Consider the following 25831-nt stretch of genomic DNA (forward strand, 5'->3'; position numbering starts at 1 on the left):
AGGAGCCACGCATAGCCCATAAGGCTAGGGTGCCTGAGGAGCACCCATTATACCGGGAGACCCCCAGGGGGTCTGAGAACATACGGGGACAGAGGTCCCGGCTATCCGTGCCCAGGGAGTCGTAAGGCAGCCTCCCAACCTTATTCAACAGCAAAGACGTGGCGGGCGAGAATCAAGGGTGCCCTTGGGCCGAATTGGCACGGAGAGAGGGCCTTAAGGAGATCACGGCCCTCCTAAAGGACCCCGCCGTGACAAACACGATTACTCTTTACAATATAAATACATTAATGTAACTCTATTACTCATCTATAATTGATAGAATACAAAATTCTGGGGTATTTTTGGTGAAAGTAGGGTATCGGGCCTTGGTTCAGGAACCAATCCCCTATTCATAACATTGTTTCTTATGAGAAAATTGGTTCTAAGTTACAACGTTTCAACTTAAGACTCGGTTTTCAGGAACCAATTGTGTCATAAGTCTGTGGACTGCCTGTACATAAAATATACTAAAGCCCTTCCATCCAGATAGTTCTGATTTCTAAGCAGACTTGCATATGCTTTTGTTTTGGATGGTGACATGACATTCACTTATCTGTCTCTTACAGATATCTTAAATCAAGGCTACATCTTGCATGCATGTGGCTTGGGAATTTGGCAGCAGGGGAGCAGTGGCGGTGCTAATTGCCACCACTCCTCTATAGCCAAATTTCTGGATCCCTGGGGTGACTCATGGACCAGATTACATGGCTCTGTGGGCCATTGGTTGAGCACTCCTGGTGTATACTCTCTGACCCTGAACCAGGTCAGCACCCTCAATCAGTGCCCCTTACCTCTCATCCCAGAGCTGCTTGGTCGACTGAAAACTGCCTACATATTCTCCAAGCTTGACCTCTGAGGAGCATACAGCCTTCCATTTCTGGGCTTTGGGTGGTAAGTTATCTGAAAGTCAAAGCAGAAGAAAAAGAGTGCTCACTGAAATTGCCTCCGGTTGAGTGCCTTAATCTTTCAAAAGAACTCCAGATTCTTATAGTTGGTGAGAACCTGTACCATCACACACACACCATTTTAAGGTAATGTCACCACTCGCCTAATCCACTCCAATTGCCAGGAGTTTGTGGTCCAAATTCTCATAATGTTGTTTTGCTGGTAAGCTTGTAGGAGAAGGTGGCACAGTTGTGCAAGGCCTTTTCTAGGCTCTGCCTTTGAGAGAGCACCACGTCTACTGCAGTGCTGGAGGCATCTGTTTTCATCTCAAAGGGAAAGCCTGGATAGGCTAACACAGGGGCAGAGATGCAGCCTGTTTTGGGTACTCAAAGGCTCATTGGACTTCCACAGATCAGTAAACCTGGACTTTCTTTTTTAGCAATAAGGTGTGAGAGGGGCCACTCTCTGAGCAAAGTTGGCAGCTTCTAACACCAGTAGAAATCGGAGAACCCCAAGAATCTCTGCAGCTCCTTAACATTCTGGAGGGTCTTCCACTCTCAGATGGGGGGCAGACATTTGGTGGGGGGGGCATTTTTAAGCCCTCTGTGGATCAAATAAATACAAGAAACTTGGTGGAGGTTTGGTTAAAGGTGCATTTTTCCAGCTTAAATGAAGAGTCTATGCTGGTAAAGTCCGGCACCACTCGGACACATGACAGCTGTTGGTCAGGGTCTTCTGAGATCAGGATGTCATCCATGTAGGTGATAGCAAATTGGTCCAAGAGTCCTAGAATGTGGCTGGGGCATTGGTGAGCCCCAAGAGAATAATTAATTATTCAGACTGTCTGTACTGAGTCCACAAGGTAGCTTTCTATTCATTGCCAACTATGATTTACACCAGACTCATCACAGGAGTCATCTGAACCTAGCCCTGTTCTGAAGCTTCATAACTTAGTGCTGTATGGCTAGCAGACCTACTTTCTCTACTCTGTGCCCATATCTATAAACAGTATCCCCAGAAGATCATACCATCTTCACACAACAACCACGCTGAGTCCAAAAAGGGGTTATATATACCCAATGTAATATCTGCATGCTCCCAGGTCTGCTTAGACTGACCATCCTTCACCTAAACTATGAATCCCCGTTATCAGACCACCATGGAACTGAGAAGATCAGTTACCTCATCTCCCACTACTTTTGATGACCATGACTGCTTTTATCCACTCCTGCAAGGTTTGTGCCTGTGCCAAGAAACCCCCTCAGAAGCCTTGCAGTTTCCTTCAACCTCTTCCCACCCTACCTTGGCTATGGTCTTCAATTTCCCTGGACTTTATTGTAGATCTGCCAATTTTAAATGATTGGTCTACAAACCTGACCATAATGGACCAACTCACAAAAATGGCTCGCTTTATCCCATGCAGGGGCCTTCCCTCAATGAAAGTTACAGTCCAGCTATGATTGGACCATGCGACATACCTCCATGGCCTCACACACTGCATCATATCAGTGTGGTTCCCAATTCACCTCCTGGTTTTGACATGAAGCCTGCACCTGCTGGGAGTTTGCACACATACAGTGTTGGCCTACCATCCTCAGACAAATGGCCAAGCTGAGAGGCCCAATCAGGTCTTACAGCAGTACCTCCATTGTTATTTTAATTTTCAACAAAATAACTGGTTCTCACTGCTCACACTTGCATAACTTATCTACAAGAACTTTGAGTATGTCTCAACCAGGCAAAGTCTATTCTTCACAAATTATGGATTCCATCCCTAGTTATATCCTGCCTTACCCACAGATTCCAACAACCCTGCAGCCATGCAATTGATATACCACCTTCATAAAATTGAGGAGAAATGAAAGCAACATCTGGAAAAGGCAAAACAGGCATATAAATGGGAAGCAGACCAGCACCAGCAGCCAAAGTCCACCTGCTTTGTAAGACAGAAAATGTGGTTGCCAATCATGCAACTCCTCACAAACTGCCCTTATGAAAGCTAGACCACCAATTCCTCAGCCTCTTCTTCATTATCTGACAAATGAACCCAGTAACCTTTGAATTATAACTTCCTTGGACACTGCAAACCCACCCAGTATTCCACATGTCACTACTCAAACCAGATATAAAGAATGCTTACCTACACTGTACTCAACATCAACCACCCCCAGGAGGAGTACCTAATCCATGACATAGATGTGAAGTGGAGACAGGGGAAGTTGCATTATTCCATGGACTCGGAAGGATATGGACCTGAAGATACCACATGGGAACTGGCAGAAAACATCCGTGCCCCTGATTTACTGGAAGTATTCCATGAAAACCACCCAGAGAAACCTGAAACAGTGCCCCCAGGACCACTGGGGGAGGGAGGAGAGTGTCAGGCTGGGACCTTAAACCTAGGGCCTTAACCTGGATATTCATCTTTACTTGCCACCCTCTAGTTTGTTCACTGCTTCTCATAGGCGATGCGTGGAGGGGGCACCGGGGGGGGGGCACATGCCCCCCCTGAGATTGGCCCTTGCTGGTTGGGAAGTGAGGAGCGCCGGCTGGTGTTCCCCCTAAAAAGTGCCAGCACCACTTCTGGTTTTGTTGGCAGTGCTCCAGGATCGGCGATTGGCTGCTGGGGAACTCCCTCCCCCCGGTTGGCAATCAGCCGCTGGTGCTTCCCCAGAGTCAGGAGGCACCAGTCACCCATGCTGCTTCCATTCTTTGCTTGATTTCCTGCCTTATCACCTCAGATCACTCCTAGACTCTGCTCTTGGCTTGACCTTTTGCCTTCCTGACCCAGTTTGTCCTCAGATCCTGCTCACTCGTCTTGATCCGCAAGTGACCCCAGACCTGGCCACCCATGTTGAAGTTCTATATTTTCAGTAAAAAAGGATATAATCCTTTGTATAAATTGATTCCTGTTTTAATGCTATTGTGGATGTGTCTAAAACTCACTCATTGCTGCCACAGGCAGCTCTGAATTAGATGACAGTGTTCCTGTTAATCTTTTTTTGCCTTTTTTAGACCTGGTACTAGTAGACTGTTTTAATAACACCTTCAGACCTTGCAAACTTGGGCCCTACCTAAACATCAGAGGAGCAGGAAATGTTCTTATTCACAAGTAAAATGCCCACTTCTTGCACTTAAAAGTCTGACAGGCCCTTTGTCTCCTCAAGTGGCCCAAAGAATATCTAGTATATCTTCCACCAAGGGTTTTCAGGAAGCAGAGGAAATTTTTTCACTGTCTTTAGACTTGACTGTGAAACCACCTCTCTGGAAAGTTTTATCATAAAAAATATTAATCATATAATTAAATAGTGCTTAGATTTCTGGACTTATCTATCAGTTATTCAGCATTTACTTTCAGGGCATTTATAGACATGGCTCCAAGAGCAACTCTAATAAAAGCACCCAGAGCGTCACGTGTATCAGCGTCCCTGTGATGAAAAATGGCAGCAGGGGAGGTTTAACAAAGCTTGTTTGACAAGTGCCCCTGCCGCCATTTTTCAGTACAGGGACTCTGATACATGTGATGCTGGAGTCTGCTGGAGCACAGTAATAACCACAATCCAGCAGACAGCACATCAGAGCAGCCTCTCTGTACATGTATAAGCATCCTTATTGAGCAAAACATTCTTGACTTGGAAAGAGAAGAAATTTTGCTGCTGTTTCTGGTCTAGAAGCAAGGATCAATAAACTTTGGATAGACCCTGGTGGTAACAGTTCTTTGCAAATAGGTTTTATTGTTTAATGTAGAGCTGTCCTGTTTCTGAGTTGCTGGGACCACATCCTGTCTAGCTGTGGGGCAGGGGCAGGAAGTGGAACCTGGAGACAGGAAGGGAAGCCTAGTGACCCTGACAGCAGCAGCAGCAGGAGCAGTGGGAGGAGAAGTGACTGGACAGGAGTCTGTAGACTGCAAATTAACCCCTCACGTGACCTGTTGACTGCTGGTTAAACTGCTGGTTTAATGTAATCTGCAAGTTCCCTAAAGAGGAAAGAGACCCATGGAACCTTGCATGTATAAATTGTGGGTGTGTGGGTGTGTATACAACCTTGGAGACTCAGTGAAAACTCTTTGGAGAAGCAGTTACATAAGGATAATTAATTATTTAAGTATGGAGAATTAATTGTTAGAAAGCTCTAATTAGGCAAACAGCAAGCTATATCATCTGTTTTTCTGTTCAACTCTGCTCATTTTCTTATTGAATCTTCCCAGAATTATCCTATCTTCTAACTGTTTGTGTCTCTTGTTCATTCTTAGCTGTTGTTTAGATTGTCACATTTCTGGTACAGAGACTCTTATTCCGTTCATGTATATATGATGACTAGTAAAGTAGGATTCTGACATTTGGTTTAAATTTCTCGCTGCTGTGATAATACGCATAAATTTAAATGCTTCATTCAGGTTTTTCAGGGTCCAAACCATCTCTAAATACATATTTTTTTACCAGATCTCAAGAGGTTAAGAGAGCACTACTCCTCTCCAACAAGGAAACTAAAATAATAACAACAACAACACTTGCCATGTTACCCAGTGCTTTTGTAGACAGCACTATTAATACTTTGGCTACTTAGTTGTGCTGCCTCTTCTCTCCCAGAGGTCTGAGGGAGGGTAATTTGTTACCCAAAAGCTTGCCTATGTCTATCCCAACCATGTGACTGGTCAAATAAAACATATTATCTGCAAGAATTCTTGCCTTTCACATATTTTGTGGACCGTCACAATAGCAACGTCACCTCAATACTTTTAATACTTTAGACATTTCATAATTTTTGCCAGTTTTTGCTTGATCCATCTCCCATTTGAATGAATGAATATCAAGCTCTCAGCCTATAGCTAGTAGAGTGGAGATCCATAAAACTCCCTCCCTATGGGTTGCCAGATTTCAGAAAAAACAAAAGATTGTTCTCCCTTATAGTTCAGGTGAAATGGACTTCTATGGAGAAATCAGAAGGTTTTAAGAATTTCCCCCCACAGTCACTCATGTTAGCAAATTTCAATAAAAATAGGACAGTCTCAAATTTAATGTGTTTCCTTTCAAAAGTCAATATTCTTCTTTAGAGACCATGCTAATATCACTGATTAATATTTTCAACTGAGGGTATTATAATAAATGCTAGTGGAGCAGAGGTCATAAAACTTTTGAAAATCTAAACTAATTTCCTGCAGCTGCTGCTTGAACCTGTGTATTCCTTTAGTGGCAGAAACACCTGTTTTTTCAAAGTGAGAAACATAACATCAGAAAAATGGGTTGTATTATTTTTAATAGGCACTATATAGACTTTGCCTCAAAAGTGATGCTTTAAAAAAAGTTGAATAAAGTCTGCTCTTCTTTTTTTCCCTTCATATTAGTTACATGAAGGCACTCTGTTGTTATTTTAAGTTTCTAAACATTCAGGAGCCTGCAAAAAAGTCTTTAATCTCCAGTGGCTAAAACAGGTTGTGGAGTAAAAAATTGAACAAGGATTTTTTTTTCCCTATAATAGTAGCTGCCCATTAGAGAGAAATTTTAGGATCCATATACATGCAAGACTTGTATCTCCACCTACCTTATTATTATGTCCTTCAGGACTGCCCATCAATATCAACAACCAGTCTTCTCCATACAGTCTTCTCAATACAGTGGTTTTCCCTTTCATTCTTTGCTATGTGTGATGGCGACGGGCCGCCATCATGGGTGCAGGCGGAGGATAGGCAGGATAGGGGGGCAACAGCACCCCCTCAAGAAAGCACGGGCCGGGCTACTCACCCCCGGGAGGGACGGCGGCGTCGGAGCTGGGACCGCAGCAGCAGACGCGGCTGGTGCTACGCCGGCTGTTTAAACAGCTGTTCCCGACAAGGGGAGCAGCTGAGCCAATCGCGGGAGCCGCGGGAAGTTTAAAAGCCCCAACAAACCCCGCGGTAGGGGAGAAGCCAGGGAAGGAGGGAGGAGACGTGCAGCACATCGCTGGTGCTGCGGCTTCCCCGGAGCAGGAGCCTCAAACAGGTAGCTCTGTACTAGCTCCGCAGCTGGAGCGAGAATTAGAAGCCCCGGCGGGGGCAAGAGGAGTGATCCCTGGGGATTGCCAGGGTCAAGGCATTGATCCGGGAAATCTCCCTATCCCGGAGGAGTATTATTTCTAAAGATCAGGGGAGGAAAGAAAGGAAACGACCCGAGCTAGCAGCCAAGTTAGCCGGGTTCCAAGACAGGCGGACTAAAGTCGACCGTTGGCTTGGTGTCCCTCTGGTCGGGAACTCCCGTCAGCAAGAAGGCCGGCGAATAGCAGGCAAGTGACCACTTCACGCACAAGTGACCGGTTGGCGAGTGGACGGGGTGTAGGGTTGGTGGAGCCCCGTGGAACACCTGAGGACCCAATCGTGAGTACCCCCCACGTCGGGTAAGCCCCTCTGGTAGAAGATCTCCACTGAACCCCTCCTTCGAATTACCAGTAACATCAAAGTTGTGGCAGGGGGGACGAGGGGAGGGGCTACCGGACGAAGGGTGGCACCGGATGTGAGGCCTACGGACGTCACACTATGGCATCTCAAAACTAGTATGGTAGGTAGTCCGCATATGTTCTCATTTCAGTGCACAAGATTGTTATGTGAATTTGTCTCTGGCAAAGCTGCAGAGGACTGACCCAAGTGTTTCTGCAGGGCAAGTGGTCAAAGGAAAAGAAGAGCTTTATATTACTATATTGGAAATGATCGAAGTTCATCTTACATACTTGGATTTCAAGAAGACAGATTTTTAGAATATTCTGTGTTTGTCTGAATGGCACAACATAACCATTCATCTGAAAGGGCATATTTATCTCGAAATAGGCAGAAACAGGGACAAAACAAAACCAGCTTAGTTTTAGAGATTTTTTTTTTTATTTGGCTCTTGGGACCATAGCAAAGCCAATGAATTCTGCAGGCATTGGTTACCAAAAATGACTTTTTCACCATTAATAGGAATCTAGTTCCAAAAGTGGATTAATTCTAGGCAAACTCCTTTCTTGGTTTCATTGAACCCTAGCAAAAATGATTCCTTCTGGCACTTCTAATTCATTTAATTGGTTTCACCTGTCTGTTTGTCAATCCTACAGAGAGAGAAAGGGGTGGATACAGCTAGATTACAGGAATTACTCTAGGGTAGATGCCCTCCGTCTCTCTGGTTAAAGGGCTACATGAAAGAAGCAAATATTCATTAGATGAAAGTGACAGTAAAATATGATTCTTTAGTCTAGCAATTAGGGTACTTGTGTTGGAAAGGTTCAAATTCTGTTCTTCATTTGCTGTTTTGTACATGCTGTTTTGTACATGATAGATGGAAGAACATTTGCCATGGATCCCAGCAAGGGTAAAACATGAACTAGGCATCTACCTACCTATTTAGCACTGCCAAAATGTAGGCAGCTCTCATTATTCCATCAGCAGACCATTAGCTGCTTAAGAAACTTAAGAAATTTTGACATCTTTAGACTTCAGGTGCCCCAAGGCTAGGTGGCAAATGAGCAGGAGCTCTGAGGATCTGAAGTGTGGATTTAGGCATTTAATTGTTATGAAAATTCCTTTTCTGGATCTTTTGTCACAGTTCAATATAGCTAAGATTTCACCCATTTACTGTTTCTAACTGGCAGGCCTTGTCATTTTAGATTCTAATAAATGTGCTGTCTTTGAAACTTCATCTTTATCTTGCTGTACTTTTTGTTTCCATGTGTTGACAGTTTTTAGAATGAGAAAATAGTGTGCAGCATTTACAAGGAGGGTATGGCTGTAAAAAAACTCAAAAGGAACAAAAATATGATTATTTTCATATTTGGTTTTCTAGAAATGTTATCAGTAGTATTCCCAGCAAGTCATAGATGTACATAATACAAGGAGGTTAAAATGCTGTGAGGAATATGACCTTATTGTACATTTATAATGTTTTCATCCTAAGGATGGTTTCTCCATATTTTATGTACTTAACTACTACATTTTCACTGCTAGATTTTCAATTATGTTTTCAGATGAGCATAACATGCTTGAAACATTAATAATAGAGGATCTGAAATAACATAATGGAGCTTGTTAGGCAGCCCTGTTATGTAAAATGGCAAGGATTTTGAAAGGCTTACAAATTAAAAGAGTACACCAAAGTAACAAGATAAATGACACAACCTATATGTGTTATTAACTCAGTGTTATCAAATGAAAGTGGAATATTCAAATTACTGTTAACAAATAGAACTTACATGGAAAAAATGAAAGAGTAAAGCTAGCTAGTCAGGGGTATGTACGTCTGCTGAGGTTAATGGGATTACAAAGGCTCTGTTCCTTCAAAAATTAGGCCACCAGAGAATTTACCTTATCCCATTTGACCATTCTGATTCAGGAACAGAGTCATGAGTGTTTTGTGGGCCAGAATAATGCACCCAAGGTCAGAGGTGATCAAGCAGGTAGGTGTGTGCTAGGACCCAACCATCACAGCCGTTTGTCCCCATGGCAGCATGGGCAGAGATCCCACAGCTGAGTGTCGCTGAAACCCCACCTTCACCAGCCAGGTCCCATGGCTCTGTAGATTGCTGACCCCTGAAATGGATAGTCATAAGTGTTTTTATTGTTTTTCTTTGACATATTGTTCCTATCTGGAGCTCTGTGTGGCCATTTTAAATTAATTATCTATACCAATGAGATGCTCAGATGAGCAATGGCACAAGCAATGGCTTGTGCCATTTCCAAAGTTTAATAATTTATTCCAATTAAAGTTCACAAGAACTAATACCAAAACAATATAATAAACACATTGAAATAAATGCATTATTTGTTTTTATTGGTATTCTTAAGGAACGACGTAAATTTGGCCCCTTGGGCTGGAATATTCCATACGAATTTAACTCTGCAGACTTTACAGCCAGTGTTCAGTTTATACAGAATCACCTAGATGAATGTGACATCAAGAAAGTGAGTGGCAATATGTTTTTTCTCTGATTGTTTCTTATTTCACAGAATTCCATTTTTTCCATGAAGAATATTTGTTCTTTTAGCTAGGCCAGTAACAGGACAATCTAGCATGCTTCTTGTACACCATTGTCCATGTGAAAACTATATAATTATTTTAAGTATTTGATTATTAGACAATGCCTGTAGGCCAATGCCTTAATTTCTTAAACAGGCAAAACTCCCCTGGATTACAACAGGAGTTCTATTTAAGGATTTCAGAATTTGATCTTGTATTTTCAGAACTCTGAAATATGAATAGCCTTGAACCATACCTGACTAAAGCTATTATTCTTAACTAAGCATTTGCAGATGATTATATGTAAATCAATTAATTAATAAAATAGGAATTTTAATTTAACAGGGCAGCTCCAGTAGGTGCATGAACAGCTCCAGTAGCTGCATTATAGCATGAATTCTATGCTATAATACTTTGGTGTCATATATGTACACAAAGAAACTACGCAGTTAAGGCCACATATCTAAAATTAGTTGCATATCAGTCAGATTCATTCTGCTGTTCATGTAAAAATTAAGAATAGTCATTTATGACTTCATTAGTTCATTGTTTTTATTTAATCAATTACTGAATCCAGCTTTTAAGCTTCAGACCAGATTTATTGTTTCAAAGAGGTCAAGGAGCCACAGCAGTAGTATGGAGGGAGATTCTATACCATAAGCCTCTTATACATGCAGAAGGAAAGGAAATACCTACAAACACCTTGCTGAGATTTCCCCTAACATGACGAGGTCCTTGGTGCATGTAGCCGCAATTTAGCTGGATTCTCACAACTTTCCAGGATTGCAGAGAGAGGAAAAATGGGCAGCAGTTAGAGTGTGCCAAACTTTGGTTATTCCCAATTGATGTATAGTTATTTGGAAACTACAGCCAGAGTACAAGTTAGAACAAGTATCAGGCTACCTGTAGCAGTGTTGGATTGGAAAAGAGAATGTGAACTATAACTTTTGGTTGGTTCTCAGTTTCTCCTCTTTTTATCCTCTCCTGAACTTCTGCAAATGGTATGTCAGGAAAGGAAGCAAAATATCCTCTTGACAAAACCAGTCAGACTCCTACCTTCCTTCTACTTTGCCTTCTATCTGCTAGAAAAGAACCTAGTAATAGAATATCCATTCCTTCTCCTGTAATCAAGTTGCCAGTCAGAGAACTGCTGAGAAACTAAGGAAGAAATAAGACAAAGGTGCCCAAAGCATTCCCAGTTTAAATTAGGCTGCCGTTAACACTGCAAAGGAAATGGTAGAAGGTATTTGAAGAAGCAATGCCTCCTTGTAGCGACAAGTCCGATTCAAGGACTTTAGTCTAAAGACTATAGGTTCAGAAAATATGTTTGAAATGCTTAATAATTTTTATAAAGTAGCTTTAATGGTCATAGTTTTTTTCCAGCTGTTACAGCAGCTGGGGTCTCTAGGCTCCACCCCCTCTCTCAGTTTTCACTTTCTGCTTCAGCTTCAGGGGGTTGGGTGGTTAAATTCCTGGCACTTGGGGAGCCTGCAGCATGATGTAGTGGTGCAGGAGAGGGCTGCCCACATGCCCGGTGCAGGGGGAGGGTGAGACCTGGGGGCCCACAGTTCACACTAGTGCAACCTCCAGCTATTTAGAAGTTGGACGGCCCTGCCCAAGATAAATAGGGGTTATTAAAATAGTTTTAAAAATTATTTCTTAAACATTAAAAACATTTTTTTACTTAATTTGCATCTAGGGAATATCATGGAGCACAGTACGGTACATGATTGGAGAGGTGCAATATGGAGGCAGGGTCACAGATGATTTTGATAAGCGTCTTCTTAATTGCTTTGCGAGGGTAAGAGAGCTGAAAATACAATCATTAGTCATAATAAGCAACAGCTGTTTTAGTTGCCAGTATTCATTTTTACTAAAATACATAATAGTTAAAATTCTATCATGCTTAACAGCAATTGGGCACATCTACACAAGATGTTTTACTGCACAGTAGCATAGTTTACTGCACAGTAAGCATGTGCATCTACACATGCACATGCTTACTGCGCAGTAAAACTCACTAATCATGAGTAAATTTTCTACTGCAATTGCAAGTAGCAAATATACTTTTGATTAGTAATGGTGCAGAAGCACTCATGTAGTTGCTTGACCTGGAGCAAATCTGCTTCAGGGCAGGCTCTGCCACTGGAGCCCAGATGGGGATTATGTTCCCCTGCCCCAGCAACAGGGAACTCCAAGCCCCCTGCTCCAAAATTGTGACTGGGGAGCAGGGGCTGGGAGACCCTTATCTCAAAGGGCTTTGCCATTGCAATTGGGGAGCTGGGACTGGTAGACCTTTGTCTCCCAGTGCCAGATCCATGACAGCAGAGCCAGAGCTGGCATAAGGGTCTCCCAGCCTGCGCCCTGTGACTCTGGAGCTTGGGCTGGGAGATAAGGATCTCCTAGTGCTGGCCCTGCTGTTGTGGAGCTGGTGCTTGGAGATAAGGATCTCCCAGTGCTGGTCCCACAGTCATGGAGCTGGTGCTGGGAGCTCCCTTCTGGTGGGGACTGGGGAACCTGTTCCCTGCCCAGGAACAGGCTGGGGAGCTTGTTCTCCACTCAGGTCTGTGAGCACGGAGTTTGGCAGGGAACAGGCTCCCCAGTCGGTTCCCCACCCAGCTCCGTGATCACAGAGCTCAGTGGGGAACAGGCTCCCCAGCCTCTCTCCCACAGTCACAGAGTGGGGTCTGGGATCTGTCCTGGTCAGGGGCAGGTCCCAGCCCCATACCCTGATCAGGAGATTGAGGCATGGGGCTTGGAAAGAGCTGCAGGGGTGGGTTAGGTCCCAACCCCCTCCCCTTATCTGCCGATGAGACACCTAGTAGCAAGCTAGCTGTTAGCTTCCCCACCAGGGGATTGGGGCAGGGGGCTGGAACCTGCCCATCCCCTGCAGCTCTTTCCAAGTTCCCTGCCCCTGATCAGCAAGCCAGGGCCAGGAGCTTCCTGCTGCTGTGGCAGAGGGACATTGTCTCCACCCTGGCAGCAGGCAGCCCCTGAGGGCAGGATGTAGTGTCCCAGCCCCTGCCAGGAGACAGCCCAGTGCTCCCTGCCAGCCCCTGGGCTAGCACCCAGGGGGAGCCTAGAGCTCCCCCTGGTGGTGGCAGGGGCCCATTGTAGAGCCCCAGAAAGTGGGAGCACTTTGCTGCCATTAGCAGCAAATCTGCTCCTGATTCCCTGCATGTGTAGATGCCTGCCCAGGAGCATTTACTCACAAAAAGTTTATTCATGAGTAAACTGACCTTGGATCTAATGCATGTGTAGATATGCCCATTGTAATGCATGGAGGCAGAATACTTGTTTCTATTAAAGAGGTACAAGCTTACCAGTCTATTTGTAACATGCTTGCATGTAAAATTAATTTTTCAAGAATACAATCTATCATTCTTGGCCAGTGAGACCTTCCACCTTGACTGCTCCTTTTAAAAGAAAAGCAGGAATACCTTTATAAAATGAAATTAACTTACATAATATAATTCAAGCTTTGAAATGATTACTTTGTAACAACATAATATTACTTTTATTTCAGAGTAAAATTAGCAGTGCTCATCAAAATTAGTACCCTGACTCCCCATAAAGTATGAAAAAATAATGAAGGGTTTAAACCTTTGTGTGAATGGCAAAATAAACAGAAGTTTTTATTTTTATGTTTATTTTCTATACTGGCACAGGTGTGGTTCAGTGAAAAGATGTTTGAAAGTGCCTTCTCTTTTTACACTGGATATAAAATCCCAGTATGCAAAACTCTGGAACAGTATCAAGAGTATATTCAGTCCCTCCCTGCCATGGACAGTCCAGAAGTCTTTGGTCTTCACCCCAATGCGGATATCACGTAAGTGGGTCTCAAATATTCTAATTCTAAGAACTTGGTCTTTTTACTGTTTGAAAACAATCAAAGCCTGCCAAAATTCACAAGTATACTTTTCATATGGGAAATCTGGGACCTTTGTAAAGTCCACTTCTTAAGGAATTTCATGAACTCTTTGAAAGCCACACTTTCTAACTGAAGAATGTATTTTTTTGAAATGTCGAACTATGTTGATATAAATGCAAACTAAGAGCAGTCTAGGGCTTTAGCAATTTTACATGTTCTTTTAAAGGAATCACTTTAAAAATGATGAGAAGAAAGGTAAAGGATGTTTTTGAGGTATCCTAGCATTACACAACTTCATTATGAAATTATTCATGTTTTTATTGATATAAACTTTCATTTAAAGTTCCAGGTACTGTGCAAGTCACAAAAGAAAGTTCAGCAATAAAATGTGTACATTCTGTCACTCCATGCATTTTTCGAGGGGTAGGGGAGAGGAGGAGGAATTAGTGGATACTTTGTTTACAGTATGCCTTTTTCTGTAGCTGTAATCATAGGTTGCCATCTATTTGTTAATGTTTCGTGTTCTGTTATTTAAAATTGGCTTTTCAGCATCACCTGCTACCCACACAGTTTTAAGTTTCGTCTTTTGCTTACTTTTTTCACCCTGAAATAATGTACGGAGCAGCTTGGGTTTTATTTCTTCCATAAAATGTTGCATGGTTTGTAACAAAATATTATGAATCATCAAAATGTATTTGTTTTTCTGAAACTTTATCATTGTGGCAAGCATTATGCCATTAGTAAGCTTGTTCCCACATCACACATGTATCTAGGACATTTACAGATTTATCAAATGTTTCCTTTGCATTTTAACCATGTTAGACACCTAATATTCAAAGGTGGTGTTATTGAGGGGCCCGGTGTCTTCTAGCATCTTTGTTCAGAACATCATTGTGCGCATTTCTTTGCCCCCAAATTGAAGGGTTGCAGGAAATTGAGATATTTTGCCCCATCACAGAGGACATAGATATGCACTATAATTATAATATATCAAAGTCCCACTATCCCATTCCAATTATCTTGGAAAATGCATATCGATTTAACATCAGCTCTGTTTATCACCTCCAGCTCTGAGTATGTACCACAGAAAGAGAGAAGCTGGAGAATATATGCATAAGATCTGGTAGAACTGGATAAATGGTCTGACAAAATGAATTGTGATTTATTTAAATCAACAGGTGAAATAATCCTAAAAAGAAGCACTATGAAGTTCATAAATCATAGGGTTGGAAGGGACCTAAAGGGTCACCTGGCCCAACCACCCTGCATGAATACAGGAATACTATTCCTAAATCATCCCTGACCAGTGCTTATCCAGCCTCATCTTTAAAATCTCCAATGGAAAAGATTGTGCAGCTTCCCTGGACAGTCCATTCTACTGCCTCATTGTCCTAACAGTAAGAACGTTAATCCTGAGACATAATCTAAATTGATTTTGCTACAGTTTAAAGCACTGCCTCACATCCTATTTTGTACTGTGAAAAAGAATAGTTGTTTTCCCTCTTCTGTATAGCAGCCTTTCAAAGATTTGAAGACTGCAATCATGCCTTCCCTTCATTTAATTTTCTTCAGGCTAAACATACCTAATTCTCTCAGCCTTGTTGTAAAGACAGAGTTAAACACAGGCAGAAGATAAGCATTGACTCTGGCAGTACTAGAGAGGTTCATAGAATAACTGAAACTGCTTATCATTCTGTCCTTGAATTTTTCTTTTTCCTTTCTATTCCCCGGTTATTTGAGCAGCAGCACGCTGTTGGATTTGCTTCTCTTGATTTTCCTTTGTAGGCCTTTCTTCAAAACAGGATGGGAAACTGCTCAACAATTCCAAGCTCTGTCCATGCAGCAGGAGGGTATCATAGAGTCATGCTCTGTCTGCACGTTTTTCAGTGATGATATACAGATGTGTCAGACTGTCACTCTGCAATAAAAAAGTGAAGATGTAGCAGAGAGCCTGGGGATCACTTCAGGAGAGAAGCAGCCCAGAAATGGAGCACTGCAAGCCAGGCAGGGTGCACCAGTTGCAGGGTGCCCTAGCTACTAGACAGTGAGGCCAATTAGCAGGCACCTGGAGGCAGGCCAGGGCCCCAGCTAGCAAGCTAGTCTAGCCCTGCAAGCAGCAGGGGTAGGAGCTGCTGGCCAGGAGAGCTACCAGGGGATGCTAGAGGGACTGCTGTGCTGCCTGTGGATCCCTAGTGAAGCTCAGGGAGCTCACAGGGCACAAGAGGTAAGGGAAAGATTTCCCTCTTAAGGGGGCAGAGTGCTGCTTCTCCTTTTGTGCTCTTGTTGGTGGGCCTGGAAGGGACTGTTTATGTTATAGCCCGGGGGCTTATTGTTTGAGTTGCAGTCTAGCACTGGTGGTTTGGGTTGAAACTGTAAGGGGTGGTATTCAGAGCTCCCATTAGTGCCCTAGGGGCACACAATTGCCTAGAGCCCTGCCAGGGTAGGTTTAAGGCACAAATGAGTGTTGAGACTGGGGCAGGGCAGAGAGTGAGGTCACAGAGCCAAACAGGGGCCTGGTGCCCAAGAGGGGTACAGCCAAAAAGGGGTCAGTGGCCTGGCAGATAGGGTCCTGGTGCCTTAAGGGGATAAAGCACAGCTGGTGCCTCAAAGCCAAGTCCAGTACAGTGGGCCTGGGCTAGGAGGCCTAGCTAAGAGGTAAGGAGTGGCAGCCAAGGAAGCCAAAGCCTCAACAGAAGACAGTGATTATACAGCATCACCCATGTGGTGTGGTGTAGGAGGGGAACAGAGCCTTGTAATTAGTCCTTAAGGCTATAGATTCACTGCTGCTGCATGGTCAAGGGAGGCCCAGTGAGGGGCCTGAGTGTTACCAGATTTGCCCATCACTTTGGGGTGCACTCATTTATTAAGGGTACTCTTCTGGGGTCTCTGTAATTCTATCAATGTGCTGCTTGTGTTACTTGTGTTTCTGTATTCATAGATTCATAGATTATAGAGTTGGAAGGGACCCAATGGATCATCGTGTCCGACCCCCTGCCCCTGGCAGGAAAGAGGACTGAGGTCAGACAACCCCAGCCAGGTGACTGTCAAGCTTCCTCTTGAAGACCTCCAAGTTAGGTGATAGTACTACCTCTCTTGGAAACCCATTCCAGACTCTGGCCACCCTTACTGTAAAAAATTTCTTCCTAATGTCTAACCTAAATCTACTCTTCCCAAGTTTGTACCCATTATTCCTAGATACTCCCTGGGGTGCTGTGGTAAACGGCGCATCACCAATTCCCTGCTGTCCTGCACTGATAAACTTATAGGCAGCAACAAGGTCACCCCTCAGCCATCTTTTGTAAAGGCGGAAGATATCCAGATCTCTCAACCTCCCCTCGTAGGGTCTTTCCCGGAGGCCACTAAACATGCAAGTGGCCCTCCTCTGAACCCTCTCCAGATTCTCTGTGTTCCTCTTGAAGTGCGGCACTGTATGGAGCTGTATTTCTCCTTTCTGCAAGTCCTCCCACAAATGGAGCTATCTTGCAGGACTCAATTTCAATGGGACTGGGTTTCTCTAGCCACCAAATCAGTCAAATACATACACACAAACACAGATTAACATGACATGCCTGACCTGGCCGGGTTGATCAGCATGTACAGGCTGACACCCTCATATGCCAGGAATCAATTAATTAGGGCAACAATAAAATGCAGTCAGACACAAGCACGCAGGTGAACAGAATACCTCTGAATCAGGCTGAGTGTCCAGCTGACACCCTCATGAGCCAGCATTCAGTTCATTAGGGCACATCTGAGCCAAACTGGGTCAACCAGCCTATACAGGCTGATCCCCTTATGTGTCTCAAACCCAGCATGTCACAATCTTTTGCCCTAACTGCCCTAGTAATGGTAGCCTCTTTGTGAGCGGATCCCACAGTATTTTGGGGCTTTACAGGGATCTTTGGCTTAGGTAAAAGAAGCATTGCTGCAGAGCAAGTGGGGAAGTAGAGAAGGAAAAATACACCCGTTACCACCAGTTTGACTATAGAAGTTATTTATTGCTAAGTGTATGAAATTTATGATGGTACTAGTAGTAATAGCCATGCAAGAAAAAACAAACAGAAACAATTACAATATTACCCTGGTTCAACTGAGTATTTGGGGAAACCTAGCTCAAGCGTTACTAATAAAATTCAGGTTCAGAAAGCTATGCCTAGAGAGAAAAAGAGAAAGAGAGAGTGATAGGAAGAGAGAGAGGAAGAGAGCTGGGATCTTACCATACCAAGGCACTTGGGTGTTTTGTTGACAGGCAAAGTTCCTAGCATGATCGTTGAAAGTTAAACAGGTGATGAAAAGAGACAATCTGTTTATTCCAGCTTCTCAAGATCAACAGCGGATGGTGTCAGTGAGATTTCTGCCTCTTGAAGCACTGTTTGCTGCTTTACTGCTTTCTTCTAACCTTAGTCCAGCCTCTTCAAAGCATTATTTTAATTGTGTAAATTAAGAGAGTCCCAGGCCATAATTGATAGGGAAAATCCTGTTATTTAAACAGTTTCAATCTAAATGAATTACCTTTTTCAGTGACAAGGGGTTATCTGGTTTGGAACATCTCAAGAAGCTGATTAATAACCAGGAAAAACATAAGGTTTTAAGGAGTAACCAGACACCTAGGAGCCAGCTTGAAATCATTATGAATATAGAAGATAAACTGGAAGGGATACCGCTTTATTTCTTCTCAGATGGCCTAGTTATGCTTGTACTGTGAAGTCAGCATCAGTGTTTTATATTTTACCTGTTGTGAATAAGCTTCAGCTTAGCATGACTTTCAGATCTTACTGTAGTCTTTTACTGGTGCCTTGATTTGGTCTGTTTTCTAAAACAGGAATCCTAAGTGCACATGGAACATACTTAAGGGGATTACTTGGAGTGTTCATAAACTTTGTGGGGAGAACTTCCACCAGTCATTCCAGGAAAAGTATGACAACACTTGTGATCAGGGCTCCAATGGGCCAGAAGTTGTGATGAACCCTGAACCATTGTTCAAATGTCGCCCGTACCCTGTCCGACTCAGCCTCTTGCCTCAGCATTCCCTAACCCAGCAACTGAATTTTAGTCAATTAAGTTTAAATAGGCCTCCTATACTGGGACCAGGAGATATATGGCCCAAGATGCCTATTAAACTTTTCTTCTGCTTAGTTCTGGTTAGGTGAGGTGTGTGTTGGGGGGGGGGAGAAAGAAGGGGGAAGAAGAAAAAGTCCTTTTTAAGTCCAGCAAGCTGGGTGCCAGGGTTCCCTCAGGAACACAAAGTTGACGGGTAACATGGGAGTAGTGAGACCCAGTGAGGGGCCAGGAAGTAGTGTAGATGCCAATAAGATACCAAAGAACCCCAGTGTGGGTTCAGCTAGACTGGGGCCTATGCTAAAGCCTGTGGGCAGCCTCCCTTTTAATCCTATTATTACATCAAGGTGTAGCAGGCTAGATGAAAGGGAAGGCACCCTAGAGGCAGTGCAGGGCATGGTTGCAGGGCCAGCAGGGGGTGTCACGGCTGTCCATGGGACTCCAATGTACTACAGAAGTATATTCATATCCTCCTTGAAATACCCTAACAGTCTAGCATAAAGTCAGCTCAGACCATGTTCAGGACTAATTTCTAGAAAAAACTTTTATAGCTACATATGGATTAGTGCAAAGAGCTGATATCCAGGTTTGAAATGTTGGTCCTAGTCCAGAAGCATCTAAAGTTTTGGGGTTTTTTAAATCTGCCAGTTGACTTAATCAAAAGCTTTTTCAGCATTTAATGAAAAAATAGGTTGGGTTCATTATTCAATTGTGCATAAAAAATCAGATCTAACACTCTGTGGAGATTATCAGTCAACTTCCTATTCATTATGAAACCTGTTTGGTTTATATTAATATGTTTAGAGAGTATCTTTTCAATTTGTTCACTAAAGGTGATGAAAAAAACTGTGTCTTGATTGTCTTGATTTAATAAAGATATAGGTCTATATGAAGCACAAGTGAATGGATCCTTATTTGGTTTGGGGATTACTACAATAGGTGCTTCCCTCAAGGTATCAGAAGTATTTTTCTTCTTCAGTATCTTATTTAAAACTTTTAATAATAGGTGCACTAATTCTGCTCCAGAACTGTTGTAAAATTCTGGAGGGAATCCAACCAGGCCTGAAGATTTCCATTTCTGAGAGAATTACATCTAGTATCTCTTCTAGTTTAATGTCTTCACCTAAAATTCCTTAGACCTCAGGTTTTAATCTAGGCAAATTTTCTATAATTAGGTATTCATATACGTGTTTAGGATTTGCTGGATCTAAAAAACAAAGATTGTTATAATAACTTGCAAATGTCTCACATATGGCTTTTGAGTCAGTTGCTAAATCATTTGGAGCCTCCAGACAAATGGTATAATTTTATTGTCATTTAATTTTTTAAAATGTATTTGCTAATCATGTGGCATTTATGTTTTCCTTTTTATAATATCGCTGTTTTGTGTGGCTAGGTGCTTTTTATGCTCATTCAATTTGTAACAAATCTAACTTGTTTTAAATTTCTATTAATTTTTAATATACTTCCTGTGATTGATTATTCTAGCATACTTTTTAAATTTTACTACCTCACTCGTCAGATTTTGCATTTCATTTCTTCCTGACTTTCTTAGGTGAGGCATTACTTATTTGGTTGCCTTTGATAACTGCCTTGAAAGCATCCCATAAAATATTTTTGAAAATTTGGTTTATATTATTTTCAGTGAAATAGAGCTTGATTTCTTTTCTAATAGTTCTTACTCTTTCCTGGTCATATAACACTGAAATATTCAGTTGCCAAATTTTCCTTTTGGGTATATTCTCTAATAAATAACTGTACTGGTCCATGGTGTTATCAGACAATTTCCCCTTGCTTGGCTGATATACCATTGTTAAGTAATGTTTTGGAAATCATGATAACATCTATTTGTGTATATAGTTCATGTGGTGCTGAATAAAAGGAAAATCTCTTTCTTTTGCATTTAAATATCTCCAGGAGTCAAAAGACTGTGCTTATCTATCTTAGTGCTGTGCTTGATTTTTCTGTCCTTTGTTATACTTCCGTTAAACCTATCTACTTTTGGGCCCATAACACAGTTATGGTCTCCTCCCAAAACAACATTTCACTTTAAAAAAATTTCTAAAGTTTGAGGTAGCTTTCTATAGAAAGACATCCTGTCTCGAATGGGTGCATATACACTTGCTAAAGTTACCATACCACTCCCCTTTTGGGTTTTCCCCCTGCTTTTTTTATTCTACCCTTCCCTTTCTCCCCTACTCCTCTCTTTTTCAGTTAGGTTCTCCCTTCAAAGTTTCAAACCACACATATGTTTCTATACCCAAATTACTTCAGGTGCTGTTCCAAATGTAATCAGTCTCTACAAGATTTACTTAAATTTAGCCAGCACATTCCTACTATTCATTTTCAAACATCATCTTGCAAATCAATAGCTTTAGAACTCTCCATTTCAAGTTTATTGAACATATCCTTCAAAGTCTCCTTTTTAATTTTTTTTTTTGTGGATAGTTTGACCACTGTGTTTTTCTGTTCTCTGCATTATCATCAGTGCCTGAAACTGCTGGTGCTTCAGAATTGTTTTCTTGGCTAGGGAGAGACATTACACATAAACTGGTTTAAGTGATCAGAAACTGATTTAAACCTGTAACAGAACAGATGGTCAGTTCACATAAACCAGTTTGAAAATGGCTGAAACCAGTTTGAGATAAACCTGGTTGAATGTAGTATCGAACTTAACTGATTTGGCTAAAATCAGTTTATGCAATGTCTGTCCCAGACCCCATTGCTGGTTTAAGATAAATCAGACTCCTCCAGCATCCCGGCATGCTCCCTGGGCTGGGTGGGGCTCCCTGCAGCACAGCAGGGCTGGCCCCTCCCCTCTGCTCCCTGGCTGGACATTGATAGAGACTGCAGGCATCTGCCTGGCTTCTGTTCCCTCCTCCCCTCTAAGCAGGGATTCTGCCATCCCCTCTGCCTTACACAGACACACAGCATTAACTAGCAGACTGCATGCTGGCTACAGTCTGTGCTATGACAGACGGGACAAAGGCAGAATCAACAGGTAGCTGGTAATGTCCCTCTGTTGTTTTCTTAACGGGGTGATAAACACTGAGTTCGGGGTGATAAACACAGTGGTATCAATTTCCTGCTGTGTTGATCAGAAGGGGGGGAAGCCTTCCCAAATCAGAGCACCCTGCCAGGGACTGGTCACACCCCTTCTCCCCCATCTCAGCACTGTAGAAAAGAAGGGAGGGCTGCTCTAGCACCCCCTGGCTTCTAGCCTTAGCCACTACAGGCATGTGCCTGCATGTCTGTGGTTTAGCCTAGCCATTAGACTAACCTGAAAAGATTGAATCAATTCAGGCTTAAGCTTTTTGAACGTCTATCCCTAGTTCTAGAAATTTTAATCTTCTGAGTAGGCTGACTCCATCTGCCTTATCTTTAATGGTGTATTGTTGTCCTTCCTGAGCAAAAAGAAGCTTAAAATGATAGTCCCATGAACGACACGTGCCGCCAGAGGCTGGCGGGGCATGGCAAGCACCCACAGGCAGCTGCGGCAGTGGCCGCGGCGAGGATGTGGTGGCAGCAAGCGGTGAGCTCTTGCAGGCAGCCGCGGTGATGTTGACGGGGAGGGGAGGGGTGGTGAGCACCGACCAGCAGTCAGTGACCACTCATAGATGCCACTGCTGGTGGTGGTGGTGGCCAGCGGCAGTCAGCAACCACCCACAGATGCCGCTGGCAGTGTCAGCAATGTGGGGGGTGGTGAGCGGCAACCTCCTGCAGACGCCGTTGGCAGTGGCCAATCACATGGGGTGCACCGCCGATCTCATGGGATGCTCTTGAACCCGTGTTCATCCCCCTATGCTTCAACAGTGGATAGCCCCACCTGTATTTTATCTTTGTGTCTCAGACAGGTTGTAATCTCTTTCAGTTCTTGTCTTTTTCTTTGAGTGGGGTATGATAAACTTAAGTTAAATACATTAATTTTAATAACATTAAATGTATTTGTGACTATTGTTTGATTAGCTCTGCTTAATATAGATCAGAATACTAGAATTAGGGGACACGCACTAAAATTAGTAGGAGATAGGTGTAAACCTAAGAGAAAGTACTTTGTTACAGAGCACACAATTAACTTGTGAAATTCATTGCCACAGGAAGTGGTAGAGGCAGATAGCATTTGCGTAGTAGGTGGTACATTTGTGAGATTGTGCATTAGATCCCACCATACCTTATTCCCAGTGCAGGGGAAGCCCAGGCTGGGATCACAATCCCAGGCTCCCCCTGCAACCGGCTCCTGCAGCTTCACGCCGCACAGCTGATGGGGCTCAGGAGGGCGTGCAGCGGAGACAGCATTCCCCATGCTGCCCCTGCTGAGAGGCCTGCAGCCAACATGGGCCGCAAGCCTCGGCAGTTGTGGGGCAGCATGGGGAATGCTGCCCCAAATGCAAGCCTCATGAGGTGTAGAGCTCATGGGGGGGGAGGGGAAGGAGGAGGGGCAACGTTCTCCCCACTGCAAGCCCTGCAGCTGGCAATGCTCCCACCACTGTAAGCCTTGTTAGCTGCAGGGCTGGCTGCACGTGGTGCACCCTGTGGCTACAAGTTCCTCAGTTAATGGGGCTCCCAGCCACAGGGGACCACTTGCCCACCACTTGACCACCATTCAATTAATGGTGTGATTAGAACAAGCTGCGAAGTTATTACACATTTTAGCTGAATAACTTTGTAGCTTATTGCTTGTTTTATCACGCCATTAAATGGTTGAATGTGTAGCTGGGCCACAGCTTAAGGCGTGATTACCTGATTTATCATGCTTTAAGTGTAACATGTAGAGGGGACTAAAGAGAAACACATGAATAGATGTCAAAGTGCATTTTCTTTTGTTATGGGCTTCCCTGAAACAAGAACAATTAATTTAAAGCTCACTTAGATTAGGGGCAAGTTTGCCTTTGCATGTTTTGAAGAAGTCTCTGCAGATAGCTGTGCAACAGCTATATGGTCCTCACTCTTTTCCAAATTCCATATTTCAGAATGTGTTTCAATTGTGAGGGAAGTCCAATTTTCTAACTCTAAAAGAGCTTTTTAGTTTGGATGTCCCTTATTTTCGGTTTGGTCCATTTTTGTGTGAATGACGTTTTAGTCTCTATTTTATCTCCACTTAGAAAATGAAGCATTGTTACCCTGCTCTCTGGCTATTGAAGAGGCCTCTTTAGTCCATTTTCTAGTGTTATTTATAATAAAGCCTTCCCTGATCTTGCTATTGGCACTGGCCTTACTTACTGCTTTTTTTATCTCTTCAAAAGTAAAACCCTTGACATAGATCATTAGAGAAATGAAAATGACTTAACCATAATTTTCCTTCTCTGCATTTAGCTTTTGAACTGTGTTACCAGTCATGCATCCATCTCTCCCCAAAATTTGAGAATCAGCTGCTTCTCCAAGGTTTTCTACTTTTGGTTCGATTTGGGAAAAGCAGGATATTTTTATTATGTTGTATTTATTTATATGTGTAATACTTTTTAATTGACATCATCATGGGAGCTTCTCCTTTCATGCTGAAGAACTGAAGAAGCTGGCTGTAATATTGGGAGAATGGTATTTATATTTTGTTGGGGGTGGGACATAACTTCCAATAAGCTCACACTCTACCCTTGTACCACTACTCTGTGGAGTCAGTAAGCTTTAAACACTGTGAGTTTTCCACCATTCTTGTTCTCACAAGCTAAGAGACAAGAGTGACAATATTTTCAGAGGAACTAAACAACAAGTAAGTAATTTATCCTAGTTTTTCTGATTTATAGTCTTTGTAATTACATTTGCAAAATGTTTATTTTAAACCGCTGCAGCTGGCTTCTCCAGTCTTACAATATCATCTCTAAATTTTAACTACTTTAAGAACTCACATGCATCCTTCCAAGGCACAACCCTTAGTTTCATTTCTTATATAATTATATATGACAAAGTAGTAAGGGAGATAAATGTCATCTGAAGGTTGATAGGTAAAATTGACATATACAATTATGCTCTGAGTTGGTGTAAATTTATGTTCTGAATCAGCTAATAAAGCAGTGAATAACTTCCTCATGTATTTGACTAAAAAAGAAAGAAATAGTGCAGGAATCAGCAACGTTTCTGGCCTGAGTGCCAAAAACACCCCAACCCTGAACCATGCCTTGACTTGGTGTGCCGGGCAGATTGTGGGGGAGCCACAAGGGGCCCGGTTTTCATTGCTAGAGGGGGCTGTACGTGCACCTCTGGGCAGACAGTGGGGGAGAGGCTGGGGTTGTGTTGGCTCCTTCCCCACTCTGTGCCCTGAGGTGCACATACAGTTGCCATTGGCATGGAACCAGTGCTGGGGCTGCAGAGCTCAGTGCAGCTGTTTGCAGCCTGCCTGTCACCTGCTACAGCTGCCCACAGTCTGGGCTGGGCTCTGGGCAGCTGCAACAGGTGGCAGGCAGGCTGCAAACAGCTGCTCCGGAGGCCTGGCCAGGCTCTGTGGTGGTGGTGGCTGCACATGTACCTCCAGGTTGGACAGCAAGAAAGGGGCCGGAGTTGCACTGCCACAGGCCCCTCCCCCAGCGTTGGCCTGGAGACAAGCCTAGCCTGGGCTCTTGAGCCCAGTACAGCTGTTTGTAGCCTCCTGACTGCAGCTGGCCTGGGCTCTGGGCAGCTGCTGCCAGCCATGGAGCCCGGGCTGCTTGTAGAAGGCCTTGCAGCCTCCTTGCTACCTGCTACGAACAGCCTGGGCTCCATGGCCAGTGGCAGCTGCCCAGAGCTTGGGCCAACTGTGGCATGCTGAGAAAATGGCGTGGCATGGCGTGCCATGCTCTGGCACGTATGCTGGGGATTGCTGACCCTTGGGATAATGAGTGCCAGGCCTGCAACACCAAAGCATATACCACTTGGTAGTAATATATTTTCTTTAATACTCCCCCTTAACTACATATGCCATTGTCATGACCCAAAGGGTATGATTTTGTGTGTGCTTCGGCACCGCAGAATTATTTCCCGCCACGAGGAGCTTTTTTTGCACGGTGCAATTCTCAGTTGCATAGAGACAACCCCGGTGCAAAGGAGTTCC

General features: G+C 43.4%; 1 protein-coding gene across 1 annotated transcript in view; it reads left to right on the top strand.

The window, feature by feature from the left end:
• The window catches only part of DNAH8 (dynein axonemal heavy chain 8), a 340250-nt gene that overhangs the window by 300619 nt on the left and 13800 nt on the right, over positions 1 to 25831 (top strand). Inside the window, exons 86-88 of the mRNA XM_025197818.1 lie at positions 9710 to 9826; positions 11581 to 11682; positions 13550 to 13710. Coding sequence (XP_025053603.1) covers positions 9710 to 9826; positions 11581 to 11682; positions 13550 to 13710 — 380 coding nt within the window. The remainder of the gene's footprint in view (positions 1 to 9709; positions 9827 to 11580; positions 11683 to 13549; positions 13711 to 25831) is intronic.

This window comes from Alligator sinensis, unplaced genomic scaffold (assembly GCF_000455745.1).
Source record: "Alligator sinensis unplaced genomic scaffold, ASM45574v1 scaffold198_1, whole genome shotgun sequence".
In the NCBI taxonomy this organism is placed as follows: domain Eukaryota; kingdom Metazoa; phylum Chordata; order Crocodylia; family Alligatoridae; genus Alligator; species Alligator sinensis.